The sequence below is a fragment of the Helobdella robusta genome (genome assembly GCF_000326865.2).
Source record: "Helobdella robusta unplaced genomic scaffold HELROscaffold_2, whole genome shotgun sequence".
Classification (NCBI taxonomy): domain Eukaryota; kingdom Metazoa; phylum Annelida; class Clitellata; order Rhynchobdellida; family Glossiphoniidae; genus Helobdella; species Helobdella robusta.
The window spans coordinates 9,792,949-9,811,383 of NW_008704083.1; the positions used below are offsets into that span (position 1 = coordinate 9,792,949).

The 18,435-nt window shown below is 32.6% G+C and overlaps 2 protein-coding genes across 2 annotated transcripts; both read left to right on the forward strand.

Annotated features, from left to right (window-relative positions):
• Window positions 1-1,969: 1,969 nt before the first annotated feature.
• On the forward strand, window positions 1,970-5,278 carry HELRODRAFT_188469 (hypothetical protein; the record flags this gene model as incomplete). The annotated part of the gene is made up of 4 exons (XM_009017839.1): window positions 1,970-2,141; window positions 2,556-3,605; window positions 4,191-4,391; window positions 4,799-5,278. Coding segments are annotated over 4 exons (1,693 nt in total), but the record flags the coding sequence as incomplete, so codon positions are not given.
• A 10,271-nt stretch (window positions 5,279-15,549) lies between these two features.
• HELRODRAFT_106314 (hypothetical protein) lies at window positions 15,550-18,435 on the forward strand. The gene is made up of 4 exons (XM_009017840.1): window positions 15,550-16,251; window positions 16,518-16,647; window positions 17,028-17,181; window positions 17,587-18,435. Exons 1-4 carry the CDS (start codon window positions 15,752-15,754, stop codon window positions 18,012-18,014), a joined length of 1,212 nt encoding a protein of 403 aa, XP_009016088.1. The 5' UTR covers window positions 15,550-15,751; the 3' UTR covers window positions 18,015-18,435.

The following is an 18,435-nucleotide window of genomic DNA, read 5'->3' on the forward strand; positions in this document are numbered from 1 at the left end:
GAGCAAACACACAAACACACACACACACGCACATCTGCATATTCGCATGCATTATACAATATCCATCCATCTATTCATTTGAAAATTCATCATAAAATCTAAATGATAAATAATTCTGATTGATCGAAAAATGATGCTCTTTACAATCAGTGTTTGTCTGTTCGTTTTAGGAATGTTTGCATGTGTGCATGTTTGTGTGCATGTGTGTGTGCGTGTGTATGCGTGTGTGTGTGTGTGTGTGTGTGTGTGTGTGTGTGTGTGTGTGTGTGTGTGTGTGTGTGTGTGTGTGTGTCCAAGTGTTATGCTATCATATAATTTATTTTAACGCGTTTACTTTATTCAACCTGCCAGCCATAAATCAAATATTAATCCCAAAAAAAAACGAGATAACGCGGTCAAAAAAATGTTTAAGGTAAATTACATTTTTATTGGTTGATTTCAACGAATTATTAATAATAAAAATTGCAATTTGATATTAATTTTTATTTATTAAATTTCTTCTTCTTTCTCGTGCCTTATCCTTTCAGGACATTGGCGACCATCGACCTCCACAAAACCCGATCTTTAACACTTTACAAGAGTTAGAAATGTGGCGATATTCAACAAGTGACACAAGGACTTCACGATTGTTATTCGTCGTTGACCGCGATCTCTTTTCCTTGCAATCTTTCCAGTAGTTTTTAGGTTTTTCATTCTTTCCTTCCGCATGATGTGACCAAAAACAAGTTTTTTCATAACCGGACTGTTTTAATACATCTTCATTCAAAGTATGAGAAGTCCAACTAATTTTCATAATTCTTCTCAAATGCAACATCTCAGCAGCGTTAATCTTTTTTTTCCATTTCTTTAGTAATTACACTTTAAATGCTAACTGCAGATGTTGGTGCGACTTGCAAGGTATGAAATACAATTGATGTGAATTTAAAAGTGACACAGAAATATAATACAAAATGACATGATAGGTAGATACGAACGTCAAAATACAAACGCGAATGGAAATAATTGTGCTAAATTTTAAAGTAATATGGCCTGAGGGTTGAATGAAGAGAATGAAATACTAGTAACGAAGGACGCCTGATGTAGGCTCTTTTGGTGGTAGCCACACAATAATATAGTAGTAGCGATTAGTAATAAACTACCTGGTTGTTGTCGAAGTTGCATGTATTTTGAAAGTTTAACGATGAGTAGAGGTAGCTTAGCGATATGAAGATGAAATGGAGACGTCAAATGGTTTGGTCTGAATAGCTTGTTGAAATTAAAGTTTTATTATATCGTGATTCATTTAAAAAATTTCTAATTTAATTTTTCAAGTCGTTCGTTTGTCTGGAGAGGCGTTGTTATTGATATTGGTTAGTGGAGTGATTATTATCTATTCAAATGCGAACTTGACACTGGAAAATGAAACTGCTGAGATGTGCAGTGTTGCAAAATAATCTCCAGATGGCAAGAGCATTTTGGCGGAAACTGGCGAGACCCAACGTCAACGTGTAATTGATGCGTAAGTTGGAGACAGTTTCACAGCACTTTTCAACAAGATTTAGGGATCAAAGTGTTTACTGGAAATTAGACATTATAAAAAAAGCAAAAAATAAGCAAAAATTTATTATTTTTAATTATATTTATAATTAAAATTTCGTAAAATTTCGTTCTAAAAAAATTCCTACTCCTACTCTTCCCACAAAAAATATCTGGCTGTTTACATATGCATGATCATTGTTATAATAAATTTGCTGCTCATTTATAGGCACTCGAACAGCTTAGTTAATTTTCTAGTTGCTATAGCTAATGTACTGTACATTGTACCACAACATGTTGTTTCACGTTACAGACTGTTTACTGCATTGTTATGTTATGTCTCATTATTGCAATATATTATCGAATAATTTTTATTATTATTTGCTAAAAAAAACAAATTTTTTATACATAATTATTTTATTGCGTAAAATTTACCATAAAAAAGTGTTTTATAAATGATGGAATACCTTGTATGCAACATATGCAAACTGCCATTTAAAAGTCCCAGAAAGTTACCATGCGGGCATAGTTTTTGCTCGGACTGTCTGCAGTGGACTCTAAGGAAAGGTTCTTTAAAGGTTCAAAATGATGGAACCTTCTGTTTCTTTTGTAAAACTTGTGGCCAGGTGGGTACTTTAATGGGTTTTTATTTTGCATGTAGTTATCGTTAAAAGCTTGTAATATAATTTACGTTTTCGTCTTGTAGGGTATTGATTTTCTTTTTAAAGTTATCAAATAACTTGTTCTTCCATTTTTGAAATGTTTCATTTAATTAGCGCCACTTAAAGGTATTTCAAAAAATAATATGTTAGTTTGGTCATAAATTTTTTGAATCGTGTCTTCTTTTTTATGTTTTCAATTCAAGGCACTCTTGAAAAGGTAAAAATAATTTTGTTCACTTACGATTCTTCCTTAATACACATGTCAATGTTTGTTATTGTTATTTAGAGGCATGTTCTTTTTGTGCTATCACGCGTTAGTCTTTCTGAATGTTGTTTGCATGGGTTGTTGTCTTGAAGGTCATAAATTATTTTTAATAGCTGTGCGAGACGAACATCAAGCATGGAGTGAAAGAATTCAAACGTCAAACATTTTACGATAGCTTGATGGCCGTTCTACTTTTCAAGGCATCTTTTATCTGTAGTCACTGCTCAAAAATATCCGACTCTAAGTCGAAATGGCTGAAAAGCAAGATATCTGATGGGACTGAATGCTGTTTGTCGTGCCAAATGTTTCTCTGCGAACGATGCGTTGGCATCCATAAAAAAAATAACGGTGCTCAGGAGCATGAAATTTTCAAAATAGCGAACCTGCGAAAAGAAGTGTTCCTCTTATCCCATAAAAACGACAATCTTCAAAAGCAAACAATCATTTTACAATTTGTAACCATCAAAAACGTTTCAACTCTATGCTATTCCTTGCAAACCACTTTTGCACCTAAGTTCATAACCGCAGATATCAAGAACGATAAAGTTATCCTTATCAACGAGGGTGGTCTAGCAAAAATATTCTCTTTTGACGGTCACATCAGAAATGAAATCGACTTTAAAAAATCTCTCAGAATTTTTAGAGAACACCAGAACAATAAACTCTGCTGCCACAACTTCGAGCCGACAAGTTACTCCATTACAAGCGATGGTGACGTCATTTCAACCATCGTCAAAAAGTGCTCGCACGCTGCAAACCACACTCGCAAAAGTGCCGATTTTATAGCAGTGGCAATTGTGCAATCGATTCAAGACGGAAGTCTTCAAATTGTGTGCTCCATACCAATCGAAAAAAAAACTAAAAAATCATCAATTCTTCCGTGTCGCAGGAAGCTGGAAAATAAAATTCATCCCCAAGAACACAAAAGTGGACCCAGCTCTGTCGTCTGTCTCTTCAATGGAGTCATCATTGTGGCGGATTCCTTGCGCAGAAAGTTGTACGTCTTCAACAAGAAATTTGAATTTCTCAGATGCTACGACTGTCTTGAATGCTTTGAAAATGATTACGAAATGAACCAGGGGTCGTTCGTCTTAACTGAAATCGTCAAAAGTTTCATGAATTCCAAAGTTCTGCTGTTGGATTCGTGTTTGGACTATATGAAGGTTAAATTCCAAATTGTTCATTTTAACTTTCTGATCAGATTCCAAGTGTTCACGCAATATCATATCTTAAATGCAGACATTGTTATAAACATTGCTTGTTGTTGTTGTTGTTAAGGCCATCCAACGAACGATTTTTAATTATCGCAAGACACCATTCATCTACAACAAACGTTTTTATAACGAATTTTATTAATTTTATTTATTCCTCTACTGCTTGTGGACAAGTTTGAATGTGATGTTTAACTGCAGCGATGTTCATGGAACGCACTCACCACTCAGATATACAGCGTGCAGACGGAAACTGGTAAATTAACTTTAAACTCAACACTTCGTCTCTCCCTGATGACGTCAGAATTGTCGCCGGCGGCAACCAATCAGCGGATGACAGAGAAGTTTTTGATGTCACATCTTTCTTCCTCTTCTCGCTTTCCACCACTCCAACAATCATCATTATCATCAGAAACATTAAAGCCATCATCATCATTATCATCATTACAACAATCGCAGTCACAAAAGCAGAGACCAACAAAGAGTACATCATTATCATTACCACCATTACAAGAATCGTCATCATCATTACCACAGCCGCCATCATCATTACCATCGTCGTCATCGTCGTCAGTTACAAAAGCAGATGTTGTTTTATCGCTGAAGGAAGGCTGTACAAGCACACCCCAAAGAAAAGAACTTGCTCCTATTCCTCGTTCCCTGCTTGTCAGTGCTCTCTGCTCAGACGGAGATGGCAATGTGTATGTCGGTATGTCGGATCGACCCGGTCAAATAAGAGTCGGTATTTCTTTTCTCTCTCTCTCTCTCTCTCTCTCTCTCTTTCTCTGTGTGCGAGTGTGTGAGCTTGTGAAGTATATATTTGTGTGTGTGTGTGAGTGTGTACTTTTTTAATAATTTGCTTTATTGATTTAAAAAAATTTTGCTGTAAGAATGAAAAACTGATCAAACGGTTGAACAAAAGAATTGTAAGAACAACGAACTATTTGAATGTTTCATTAACAATTAATGCTTCAAAACAATGAGCTGAATAATTCAACACAAACACAAAACTGCACTCTAAAAATGCCGGAAACTTTTATTTTCTCACATAATTAGACAATCCCCAATCGACAAACCAATCAAACATTGTCACACAGTCCAGTTAATTAATTAATTAACTAATTAAGCAATCAATCATCGTTCAGGTGTTCAACGTGAATGCAGGTGTGCAGGTTGCTAGCATGGAAAACACTCGACTACTATCATGCGACAACTCCTCTTACGTCGCCATGACGTCATCCGGTGATTATTTATTGCTTTTGTTGAACTACAACAACAAGATGGCCGCCGATGATGACGTTGATGAAGATGGCGGGGGTGGTGGGGATAGTTCTGTCGCATCTCCAACTTGGGCTGTTCATGTTTTCAAATGTTCATCAGCGGATGGAAGGGGCGATAGAAAAAAATATCCATAGTTACCGCGGAAATTGTGAAGATGGTGCTGAAGTTGATGGATGGGGATGCCGTTGATGGTTTGGTTGGGGGTCGTATCAAACAATTTTGCAGGTCTAATGTTTTTGAAGAGTCGCACGAATGTTTTGAAACGGAAAATTAATGACAATGTTTTTCAATTGTTTAATTGGTGGTGATTAACTTTTTAGAGGCCCTTGATTTGTGCAAAAAAAAGATTGTTAAAACAATGATAATATTATATTTATTTCAATTTTATCAATTATAAAAATTTACCAAACACAGATGGTGAAGATGAATAAGATGATGATGTATGATGATGATGATGATGATGATGATGACAACTTTGATGATGTTGTGTAGGTAAGGTTTTGATGATTATACGATGATGCGACAACGATATTGTTGTGAAATGAAAAACATTCAAGTCCAAATCGATTGCTCGCTGTTTTCAAAACACATCCCTATCATCATCGTCGTCGTCGTGGTCGTCACCAATAATCATCATCATCATTGTCATCGATGCATCATCATCTTCGTCATATCAGTAGCTAATGTATGAAAAATTGATTGTTCCCGAAACTCGCTATCAAACATACATCCATTCGCAATGCGTTTATCGGTTGGTCGCTTGAATGCCTTGAATTGTATTAACTTCAATTGAAAGTGGTTGTGTGGCCTAATGTTGTCTTGTTGTTTTTGTCTTGTTGTTTTTGTTGTCGTCGTCGTCGTTGTTGCCTTGTTGTGTTCTTGTCCTTGTTGCTGTCCTTGTTTTGCTGTTGCTTCTGTTGTTGTTGTGGTTGTTTTCGTTTTGTTACTTTTCATTTTGTTTGAAGCTTATTTCTTCCGATGTTAATAATAATTTTCAATGTATGCTGATAGATGAAAAAGTGATTAATTACATTAGTTGCTGATTAAATAATTGAATGTATGAATGAAAGGAATGAACAAATGAAAGAAAGCAAAATTAAAAAATTCAAGTGATAAGTTATCGCGCACAGGTCAATGACAATGACAAACAAACTCCACTTAACTCTCGATAAAGCCAAGCACTACACTCAACACACACACACACACACACACACACACACACACACACACACACACACACACACACACACACCACCACCACCACCACCACCACACACACACAAACTAATAACAAATTCTTATATAATTTTCTTTTTCAAGTGCCTTCGAAACTTTCTTAAAAGGATTTTATATTGAAAAACTTAAACTTGCTTATCTACATGTCTCGTCGTCTATTTTTGAATGTAGGCACATTAAAATCATATCAACCATCAATGAATGACACTCAAAATTTATCTTTTCAAGATTCGCATCTCACACATTTTTAATTAAAAACTTCAGAGATGGCATTTGAAATTTCACCATCCAACTGATCATATTGCAGATGCCTAAAAGTGCTGGAATGTTTTTCTTATAACGGGAACTCAGTTAAAAAATCGACATATCGTAAATAATTTGTTGATTTCAATTTAAAGTTTGGCATATAAACTGTTTTGATTTAATAAATTTGATTGAGAGTATTAAATAAATTATTCTCAAATATAAATAGATACAAAAATCTTATCTACATTTTAAAAGTAGATAGATGTTATTAATTAGTCTGGATTGTAAAAGTGGTTCGTGGCAAAGTTATGCGAGTGAATGCTGCACACCTATATACAACATACATTGGTATGATGAATGTACGTTACGTTGCAAACAGCAGTTGAGAGATGCCACGAAGACAAAGAAATGCATACATTATGCTAATTTACTCTCTGCTGCCAGTAAAACCTAATTAAATATGTTAATTTATGACGAGTTGTAGCTTCTCTGGACATCGTTTGACCCACACTTTGGTCCACTATTGATTTAAACTTCTGTATTATTTTCGCAGATAAATTTCTTTGTGTGTATTTTAATATATATTACAAAAATGATTTTCAAACACACACACACACACAAACAACGTGGCAATGGGCGTTATTTCTGTGTTTGTGCTATCAATCAATGCGAATGTACAGCACATTCTTTTCATTAAAACCGATCAACCAATCAATTAATCAATTACTCAATTGTTTAGTTAGTTTTTCAACATTATTTAGCATAATTATGCACCACAATAATAACAGCAACACCCATTATTATTATTATTTTAATATGAAATTCTACGTTTCATATATACAACATATGCAGGATACAGAGTGCTTGCCAATGCGATCCTCAGTGTACAGAATGGACAACAGAGGTTGTAGCTGTGATGTTGTACAGTTGTTTGTGCTGTTGTTGGGTGTGGTTTTGTGTGCTGCTGTGTGTGTGCGCGTGTGTGTGTAGTTGAGTGGTGAACATGTTATCGACATAATGTTTGTTTATATGTTGTGTTGTGTATGGTTTGAATGTATTATAATTTGTTGTCTTTCACGGCGACAATGATGTTGTCGTTGCTGTTGTTTTTGATAATGATGTTGTTGTTGTTGATGATGATAATGTTGTTGTTGTTTTTGTTGATGATAATGTTGTTGTTGTTTTTGTTGATGATAATGATGTTGTAGTTGTTGACAACAAAACCGATGATAACTTTTATCAAGAAGGCTACTGATATATATATATATATATATATATATATATATATATATATCAGTAGCGTTTAGTTATTTAATGACAGTGTTATTAAATGAAACCATTTTCTCCGATATGTTGTGCGTGTGTGTGTGTGTGTGTGCGTGCGTTTGTGTGTATATGTGTGTACGGGTTTGTGATGTGTGTATTATGTACGTTTGGTGTTTGTAATGTACGTGTCCGTCTGTGTGTGTGTTGTGTGCGTGTGTGTGTGTGTGTGTGTGTGTGGCGTGTGTACCCCACCCACCATGTTTGCATTAAAATAATATAATTGAAGTGCGTTATTATTGAACCATTTTATCGATTGCATGTTATGTTAGTTAATGTTCATTAAGGAAGATTACTATCATATTTTTATTTGATATCTTTTCTATCATCATTGTTAACCATCTCTACCATCATTACTCTCCCTAGATACCTCTATCATTATTACTATCTTTAGATATCATCTTTAGTATCATTAATATCATTTTCTCCTCATTACTATCATTTGATATCATCCTTACTATTATTTTTATCATTTTATATTATCTCTACCATCATTCTTACCATTTGATATTATCTCTACCATCATTACTATTCTTTGATATCATCTTTTTTGTATGTATTAATATTTGTGTAGATTTCATTAATGTTTTTCAATAATATTAACATAAATATTTGTTGAATTATTTATTAACCGGTATTAAGTGACTCGTTAAATTAATTTTTGAAAATAAGCTAGAACGCTGAAAACTTAAAATATCTCCCCATTAAAAAGCCTTGCGATGTTTACATCACGCAAACTTTTACAAAGTTTGAGCCAATGGTAGTGTTGGATTTAAACACTCATTTAATTTAACTCTACACGATTTGTAACAAAATTTAAAGTTTCGCAGTTTCAGCTTCTACAGTAGCATAATAGTAACTGGTGATTCAACTTTGTTTGTAGTACTACTGGCTTTTAGAAACTTGAAACAACATTCATCTATACTAATTACTAAAATTTAATTATAAAATACATGTTAGTATTTTAGCCATCTATTATCTTGATCATTCAGGCTTTTACAAAGTATAATATAAGCTAAAAGAAGATACACGCTATTAGTTTATTATAAACGCAATTTTTTCACAATTCAAAGTTAAGTGTGCGTGTGTGTGTATATGTGTATGTACTGCATGTGTATATAAATATGCGTGTGTGCGTGCGTGAGTGAATATATCATCGAAAGGGTATAGAATTACTTTGATGCTTGGCATAGCAGCAAGTACTAAAAGATGAAAGTCTTATGCAAGTTTAATGAATTTATTAATAAATACTCCATGCACCTATGGTATTATATGAAGCTCGGTCTTATAAATTATTTTTAGACTTTAATTATCTTTTGTTCGTGTTTGTAGTGTAGTGTAGATTATTTTTAGTTTATCTGATTTAAATTATTGTCTTGAATATTTATAAATGATTAGTAAATAAATGAAATTGTTTTTTTTAATTTTTTTTTGCCCACAGGAAGATTCGTATCAATGGTCCAATTCTTCGTTCACGAAGATGCAGTCATGTATGTTTGTATAAATGTATTTATGTATACAAACAAATGTATGTATGTATGTATGTATGTATGTATGTATGTATTTATGTGTGTGTGTATGAGTGTGTATGTATTTATGTGTGTGTATGTATATGTGTGTAGTGTGTGTGTGTATGTATGTGTGGGGTGTGTGTGTGTGTATGTACGCACGTATTTATTTCTATGCATGTATGCATGTATGTATGATGTGTGTTTACCATGTAGAGAAAGTAAAGCTTGTTGAATTCCATTCCAGTCTTTCCCCTTGTTCAGTGTGTGCGTGTTGCTGTTGTTGTTTACTTTATACGATGAATTAATTGTTTACATTAAATTACATTAAAATCTAGAAGTTATTCACATTAATGATGTTTTATCTGAATTATAAGTTGAAAGCCATTTTATTTTAAGCGTTGTTGAATCATTTTTTAAAATTATATAAATAACTTACACATTTTTTAGATATAAGATATCTGATATGATATTACAACTATAAGTGCTGCTTGTAGTTTACATTTCGGTTAGCAATTCTTGGAAATAATAAAAGCAAATATGTATTTGAAATTGAACGAGACGACAAAACCAGTTAGTTAAATAATATATTTAAATATGTTAATATGATTAAGACTATTATAATAATTATTATCGTGATTATTATTGTTACTATACAAAGATTAATTTTTTTTTCAAAAAGTTTTGGCTTGGTTGTTTGTATGTTGTATTTTTCTATTTTCTGTATAATATGATGTTGTATGTATTGTGTACTTCAAACAAATTACAGTTGATTAATGTGTGATGTCTTTTTGTTTTTCATCCCAAGCCATCTTTGCAAGTACTTATCTTCGACACTCAACAACACGGTTATTCCATTCATTCATTCATTCGTTCGTTTTATTTATTCCATTAGAGTTCGTTCCTTTGTTCATTCGTTCGTTCGTTCGTTCGTTCATTCATTTGCCTACTCATACTGCGATAAGGAATTTAATTATTTGATAGTAGTATGTGGTTGTATTTAGTAATTGGTATAGGTGAAAAAACAACAACAACAGCAACTACAACAACAGCAGCAACAGCAACTACAACAACAGCAACTACAACAAAATGAAGATAAAAACATTGATAACAACAACAACAACAACAAGAAATAATGTTTAAACAAACAGCATCATCATTGGCCATCCATCCATATATCCATCCATACATCCATCCATACAAACGTAGCATCGAACCAGTTGTATTACACACACACACACACGCTACTCCTATAATCAAATTAACTATATTATTTCCTCATCATACTATCAGCTAATTATTGCGATTGCCTCCTATGCTTGCTTCTACATATAAACACATGTGTTTATATGTAGAAGCAATGAAATTGCAACTTGCAATAAAATTCATACAAATAAACTCATACAAATACAATTGTTTGTTAAAACTTGAATAGCTTGTTATAGAACTCATACAATTACATTTACAAGCACAATTACAATTGTTACATTACACACTGTTATTCAGCTGTCGGCTTAGCTACGAATATGCTTTCACAATTTTAAAATATTTAAAAATACATTCGATAATATTCACAAGCAACACTCAGACACATATGTAAGAATGTTTGTTTAGGCAGAAGAGTTCATCAAACACACATACTATTGCTTATTCCATTATGAATAATATGCGCGCGCGCACACACACACACACACAACACACACAACGCACACACACGCACATACAATACACATTATACTATGATTTTCTCTTCATGTTTAAAAAATTGTTCCTTACACGAAATGCCAGCAGTAGCATATTGACCTCATTGCACAAACATTTCTGCAAGTCGTATGTGAGTCATTGATGCTATGCTGCACAGAATAAACTTGGCCATTCTTTCAAATTTAGGTATATACACGTACGTACGCACAAATATATGCCCACATATATACACACAAACAAACACGCACACAAACAAACACACACACAAACAAACAAACAAACAAACACACACACAAACAAACAAACACACACACACACACAAACATACAAACAAACATAGCTCAAATTACCTGTAATGCATTAAAAATAAAGATAATTTTGGAGCCGCAAATTGATTAGCTCTCGCATAACTTTTATCAACAAAGGGGCATAAATAAATACATATAAACACACAAACAAACGCCCATACATGCATAAACACATACATACACACACACACACACACACACACACACACACAATAACAAACAAAATTGCTCAAACTACAAAAATGCCCTCTATCCCAAACATTAATTCCGACCAACAGTTCTTCCAGTTTTCATACCTAGTAATTAAATTAGGAATATCTAATTCCAGAATAATTAGTTCTAATTACCTCTAATGCGTTCAAAACTGTGTCATATGTAGATTTTGTCTATTACGAATGATGGCACAATCATATCAATGATGACGCGGGAGGAAATGACGTCAATATTAGTGGATGGTGGGTGGAAATGACGTCAGTGTTAAAAATAAGAACAAAAAAAGTGAGTGACCCCATATAATTGGCGGACGATAGGTTACAAGGAATAGTGTTAAATCCAATGATTTGTGAAACAAAATCCGTTCTCTGAATATTGATAAAATTACAATTTTTAATTTCTATTCATTCTATAGGTCTCAGTCTAATTTTTCTTAGATTTTACAATTAGAATTTACAAATACCGGCTTTGAATACGTGTTCACCCTGTTCATCTGTTATTCTTCTAATCACATAGCTATATAGTGTGACACATGTTGTTGTACGCTTATTCAAACGATGATGAGACACATTCGAAATAGTTTACCACAGCTTGTTCATTGATTGGTTGTGCATTACTCAAACAAATTGCCAGAAAAAATTCAAACTTCTAATAGCATTAATACGCACACACACGCGTGCACATACACATACTATAAAAATACTAACAAAACAAGTTTGATCAGGAATAATTATAGGATTAACAAACTAAAGATTAATCTTAGTTTGCAATTTCAATAAGATCATTTATAATTGAATGTGTAAATTTAAATACAGCAACATCAATGACAAGCTATGCATAATTAATAAATATTAAACAAAATATATTAATACATAATATGAAGTTTAATAACTCTAAAATATATAATTAGTTCGTGCAAATGTTAGCCTTAAATCAGAGTTATGCTTGCATCTGCAGCTAATGCAAATAAATAATTTACTTCATTTTTATACGTACATGTGCGTGTTTGTTGCGTGTACATGGGTGAAAGTTGTAGCTATATTTTATTATCATATTATAACATTAAATTATTATTGTTATTCTATTATAATTTTTATTATAGAGATTGATATTAATGTTTGCTGACTACTTCAAGCCACTTTAGAATGACAATTGCACAGCATTGCAATTTCTATTCATGCATATTTCTTTCGTTTTCTCTCTTTCTATATATATAATACCTGATGTGGTAGAGATTGTCATTCTAGAATTGGTCTACTTAGCCATTCTCGGCGGTATAGGGTTCACTAACTTTGGTTATAGTTTCTCCATCGTCTCATGCCGACGATAAAGAGAAAGAGAGAGAGAGAGAAAGAAAGAGAGAGAGAATATATATATATATAATATATAGAAAAAGAGAGATGACTTTTTTGAAAATATACAAATAAATAGAAAAATTTTTAAAATAGAAAAATACAAATATATATATATATATATATATACATATATATATATATAAATATATATATATATATATATATATATTGGGGTTATAATTGAATGTGTGAAATTAAATACAGCAACATTAATGACAAGCTATGCCTAATTAATAAATATTGGGGTTATAATTGACAAATAATTGGTATATATATATATATATATATATTTACAATATTCTATAAATTCTACCGAATGTTTGGCGTTAAGAAAGAACATCACCGACGACAAACTTCCATCACTTATAGGCGAATACTCTCCTGGCTACTTATATGGAAATATAAAAACGCATAAAAAGAATCATCCCATCCGACCAATTATTAGCTAACGCCAAACATTCGGTAGAATTTATAGAATATTGTAAAAATTATGGTCTATTACCAACATATATATATGTATTGACTGATAAGGATCCAGTAGTTTTATTTAATTCAATGAACGAAGAACTTAAAAAATATAATAAATACTTCAAATTAAATAATATGGTATTGAACTTACATAAATCATGTTATATAATCTTTGGTCCTAAAATTAGGACTTATTTACGGTAACATATTTTGGGGCTCAACATTTAAGTTTTGGATTAATAAGTTGTTTATTGCACAGAAGTATTTCGTGCGCATATGTTTCGGCCTAAGTAAATATGATCACACCAGTTATGTATTTGCTAAAAATAAAATTCTTACAATAGAAGAAATTAATAAATATATAACTAATTTTTTTGTTCAAAGTAATCAACTATGACAATTATCAGTTTCTCTACTCTTTTCAGTTTACAAGTTCTGCGACTAGGCAACACGGCTTATTAAAAATACCAAAAAGTAGAACGGTCACAAATGATCGTCATTGGATGGTTAGAGGTGCCAAATTGTGGAATGAACTAGCTATTAACGCGTATAAATCGATGTCAATTGTCAACTTTAAACACGTTGTGAAATCTAAAATATTAAATTGTTAACTTTATTTTTGATGCGATAATAGATAACTCTAATTTTATTCGATTTTCGTTTTAAATTAAAACAGTTCTGAATTATATTATCAATTTATTGTTATTTTGTTTTTGAACATTTCTGTCCGTTTTATGTCACTAAAATGATATAATTTAATTGCACCATTTAGTTAAGGTAGTCTACACAAGTTTTTCTTTTTTGGTTACCTGTTTTGACAAAATAAATTGGAAAAAAAAATATTAGTAAATATATATATCAACGTTAAGAGAATCTATCAAATAATCATTCAACATTTAAAAACATTTAAAGTAAATAGAAACAGAAACCATACTCAAAAGCTAGTGCTTGCTACATATGCCTATATACTAGTATATGTATGTGCGTGTATATATATATATATATATATATATATATATATATATATGTATGTATAACACACACACACAAAATGTTTATTCGTGAACGCGTGTATGTCCGCATGTTCCTGTGTGTTTGTGCGTGTAAATACGTTTGTGTGTGTGTGTGTGGTTTGTGTGTGTATGTGTGTGGTGTGTAGTGCGTGTAATAATAATGATAAAAAAAAGTGAAATGGTAGTTCACGGTAACCCTTTTATTTGGATTTTCTTTTATTAATTAGAACTAATCTATTTCATTCAGAACAATTGATACCGTAAAACAATGCAATAGATAGAGGAATATTCCTTTATAATAGGACTTGATTATATTATAAATACTAAAATTCTGATTCATTTCTAATTGAGCGAATACGGTTACATAAATATTTAACATTCATCAGCTACATGATAATCAGAAAAGATGACGGATGTTGTATGAATGAAATTATCAAACAATTGTCCGTGCCATCCATTCATATAGCCGACACTTTCTCAACAAATTGGTGGGGGTATATATGTATAAGTATATGTAACACACACGCACATACATATACTAGTATATAGGCATATGTAGCAAGCACTAGCTTTTGAGTATGATTTCTGTTTCTATTTACTTTGAATGTTGAATGATTATTTGATAGATTCTCTTAACGTTATTATGATAATTTATGTAAACATTATACGAACATTTGTTAAATGTTTTCCTAAATTTCCAAATGTGAAGTGTTGAAAACGCCCTTTATTTTAATTTATATAAATTTCAAGTTAAAAGTTACACAATGTCGTTGCTTCATAATGTAAACACCAATTGCTTTTTTGTAGATTCATCTTTCAATAAAATGTTGTTTTTAATAATATGTGATGAAATTTTAACAATATAAATTATTAATAATAATACTTTTACTATTAATACTACTACTAGTACTACTAATACTACTACTACTACTACTACTACTACTACTACTACTACTACTACTACTACTACTACTACTATTCATAATAATACTAATAATAATAATAATGATAATAATAATATTTCATAATAATAATAATAATATCAATAATCTTTCATTTGTAACACAGATCAAATGTTACTTCATGAAGCCAGCATTTGAATCGCGGAGTGTCAGAAAGATGAAGTTAACGAAACGTTTGATGATCTGGCCTCTCGTTTTTGGCATTTTAGTCTACCTCTACATATTGGCAACCAGTGAAAAAGATTACATGCTAACCTACATATCTCGACTGCGCTACAACAGTGTTAACGTGGAAAAACTCCTACAAGATGGCCCCATAGTTTATGAGAAAAATTTCCTTACATCGAATGGGAATTCGAAGTTGTTAACGAAGTACCTTAATGCATTGCCAGCAAGTGTCTATCAGCAAACTGGAGTCAGATGCGAGAGATTGTTTTCTGGCATTCATTCCACGAACGAAACGTTGCTAGCACTGACCTACATGGACAACAACATCAAGCCGGTCACTACGATCGAGGATTTTGATTGGATGGCTGATAATTGTACGAATTTTAAAGAGAAGCGTGCTTACATGCCACTGCCAGAGTCTGAGCAGGAGGCCTCCTTCCCTATCGCATACAGCATCCTAGCCTACCAAGATTTAGAACAGTTGGAGAAACTTCTAAGAGCTATTTACGCACCTCAAAATTTTTACTGCATACACGTCGATGCGAAAATTTCAGAGAAAATTTTGAAAGTTATCCAGAAGATAGTTTCCTGCTTCACTAACGTATTTTTTCCTGACGAATTAGTGACCGTGTGGTGGGGTCATATCAGCATAATGCATGCAGAGATGCTGTGCCTAGAAAAGTTGTTGCAGCACAAATGGAAGTATTTTATAAATTTGAGTGGCCAGATGTTCCCACTGAAGAGTAACGCGGAGATTGTCAGTGTCCTTAAGATGTTCAACGGAGCCAACGATATTGAAGGCAGCTCCAAAAAGTTATTAATTTTTATATTCTTCTATTTTCACCATTTTTTTAATAACGTTTGTATCATTATCTTAAGTCAACTTTTGAGATATTCATTCAAATTATAATAGCCTAATAAGCCCATTGGTGATTTGCGATTTGTTGCATTATATTTTAAATTTCTGATCACATCAAATATTGTCATATGTCCGTATTTACAACATTATAAATTTGAAAATATTATAAATATCATAATTTTGTCCTCCACACAAACAACTACAATTACAACAACGACAGAGATTTTCACAAATGGTTCCGACAGGCACTGAAATGGAAACATTCAAAACTGATTAATTCCAACGTCTTCATGCCGATGTTTAAATCAACCCCGCCACACAACGTGACCCTTTACACCGGCACCAATCAAGTAGATACGCTTTTCCGAATGATGTTTTAGTCATAAATAAGATATTATTTATTTTTTATTATTTATCTGTAATATTTTATCAATATTAACAAATATTGAATCGCATGTACTCCAATGAAACCAACTTATACATTAATAAATGTATGTTCTACTTAGTATGACGTAGTGCCCTACTTGTGTTAACTTGTATTAATTTGTACTGATAGATATTATCATTAAGTTGAAATGATAGGAAGATCGAGTTATTTTAAAATCAAACAATTCACTTTCAAATTGAAATGAAAATAACAATGGATCAAAAAGATTTTCAACATCCAAAACATCGTTTCGTGTATTTTATTTTTTCTACAGAAATCATCATTCCACAATTTCTTCCTCAGGTCATCATATCCCGAAAGTTTGCCGTGTACTTCTTATATTCCAAAATATCCCTAGACCTCATAGAATGGTTCTCAGACACACTCGTACCAGATGAATATATCTGGCCAACACTGAACCACAATCCTCACCTCCAAGTTCCTGGCGGCTACAAAGGTTTCCTTTCTTATTTTATTTTGCAGTTCTTCGGGGTTTTTGCAATTTCGCCTCTTAAGATTGTTTATATTAGGCGCTATACAAATTCGAGATTCTTTCATGTTATCAGACACTTTTAAGCATTATTTGGAAATTCATAGAAGAAAATCTTCACTACAAGTGTGTGATGCGTAGGCTCAACCGTGCTTATGCGTATGTCGGTGCGTGTCAGCCAATGTTTATTTTGATGTTCTATCAAGAGTTATTAACTTTTGTTTTGTCGACAGATTTATGTTTTTGATTTGAAATATATTAAAAAATTATCTGGTAATACTTTAGAGCTCTCTAAGTTTATGATTGAAATTTCCTTATAAGTCGCAAATTGCACAACAGTGAAGAATAACTTATGAATTCGACACAACACAGGCAACCCGGACACGAAGCCCTTCATATCCCGATTGACACTCTGGAAACCAATACTCCCAATCAGTCCCAGGCTGGCCGACTGGGACTGCAAGGGAATGTTCATCCGAAACATCTGCATCTTCGGGGTGGGTGACCTAACCTGGATTGTGAAGCACCCCCAGCTCTTCGTTAACAAGTTCCACAGCGATTATCAGTGGCTATCGCTAGAGTGCATGGAAGAACTTGTCTTCAACAAAACTAAAAACTATTTGCTTCAATACGGTAAAAAAAAATCACAAAATTCAGATAAAAATTCAGTCGGAGCGTACGATGATTTTAATTTAGGTAAACTTAGTGATCTAACTTTTTATGAAAATTTACCATTCATCCTCGATCCGTCGCTTGTTAATACCAATGAAGAATTAGATTTCAACAAATTGTTCAAATGATTGCATGTATGTAACGTAAAAAATAAGCATTATTTCAACCATACATGTATGAACACCAACCACAAATTTGTGTCACAGAGTCAAGTTCCATAATTATAAGTGTTACTTGAAGGCGTATTTTAAACGTGCATATGATATGTAGTGCTCAAGTCCATCTATTTGTTATATTTTATGAAAGTTGGTAAGTGTTTGTGTGCGTATTTCTCTCTCTCTTTTTATTTGTGTGAGAGAGCGAGAGATATTGTGTTGCTATTTGGCATTTGAATGCCCGCGCTAAAGAGCCTGCGTGAATAATTTTTAATATCAAATAATAAACGAAAGTATTGATAATTTATCTTCTGATCCATCCTTTCAAACTTTTAAATATACAATTCTGTCGTTTTCTGTCGTGCGTCAACATCGTTTGTAACTTCTAACAGTT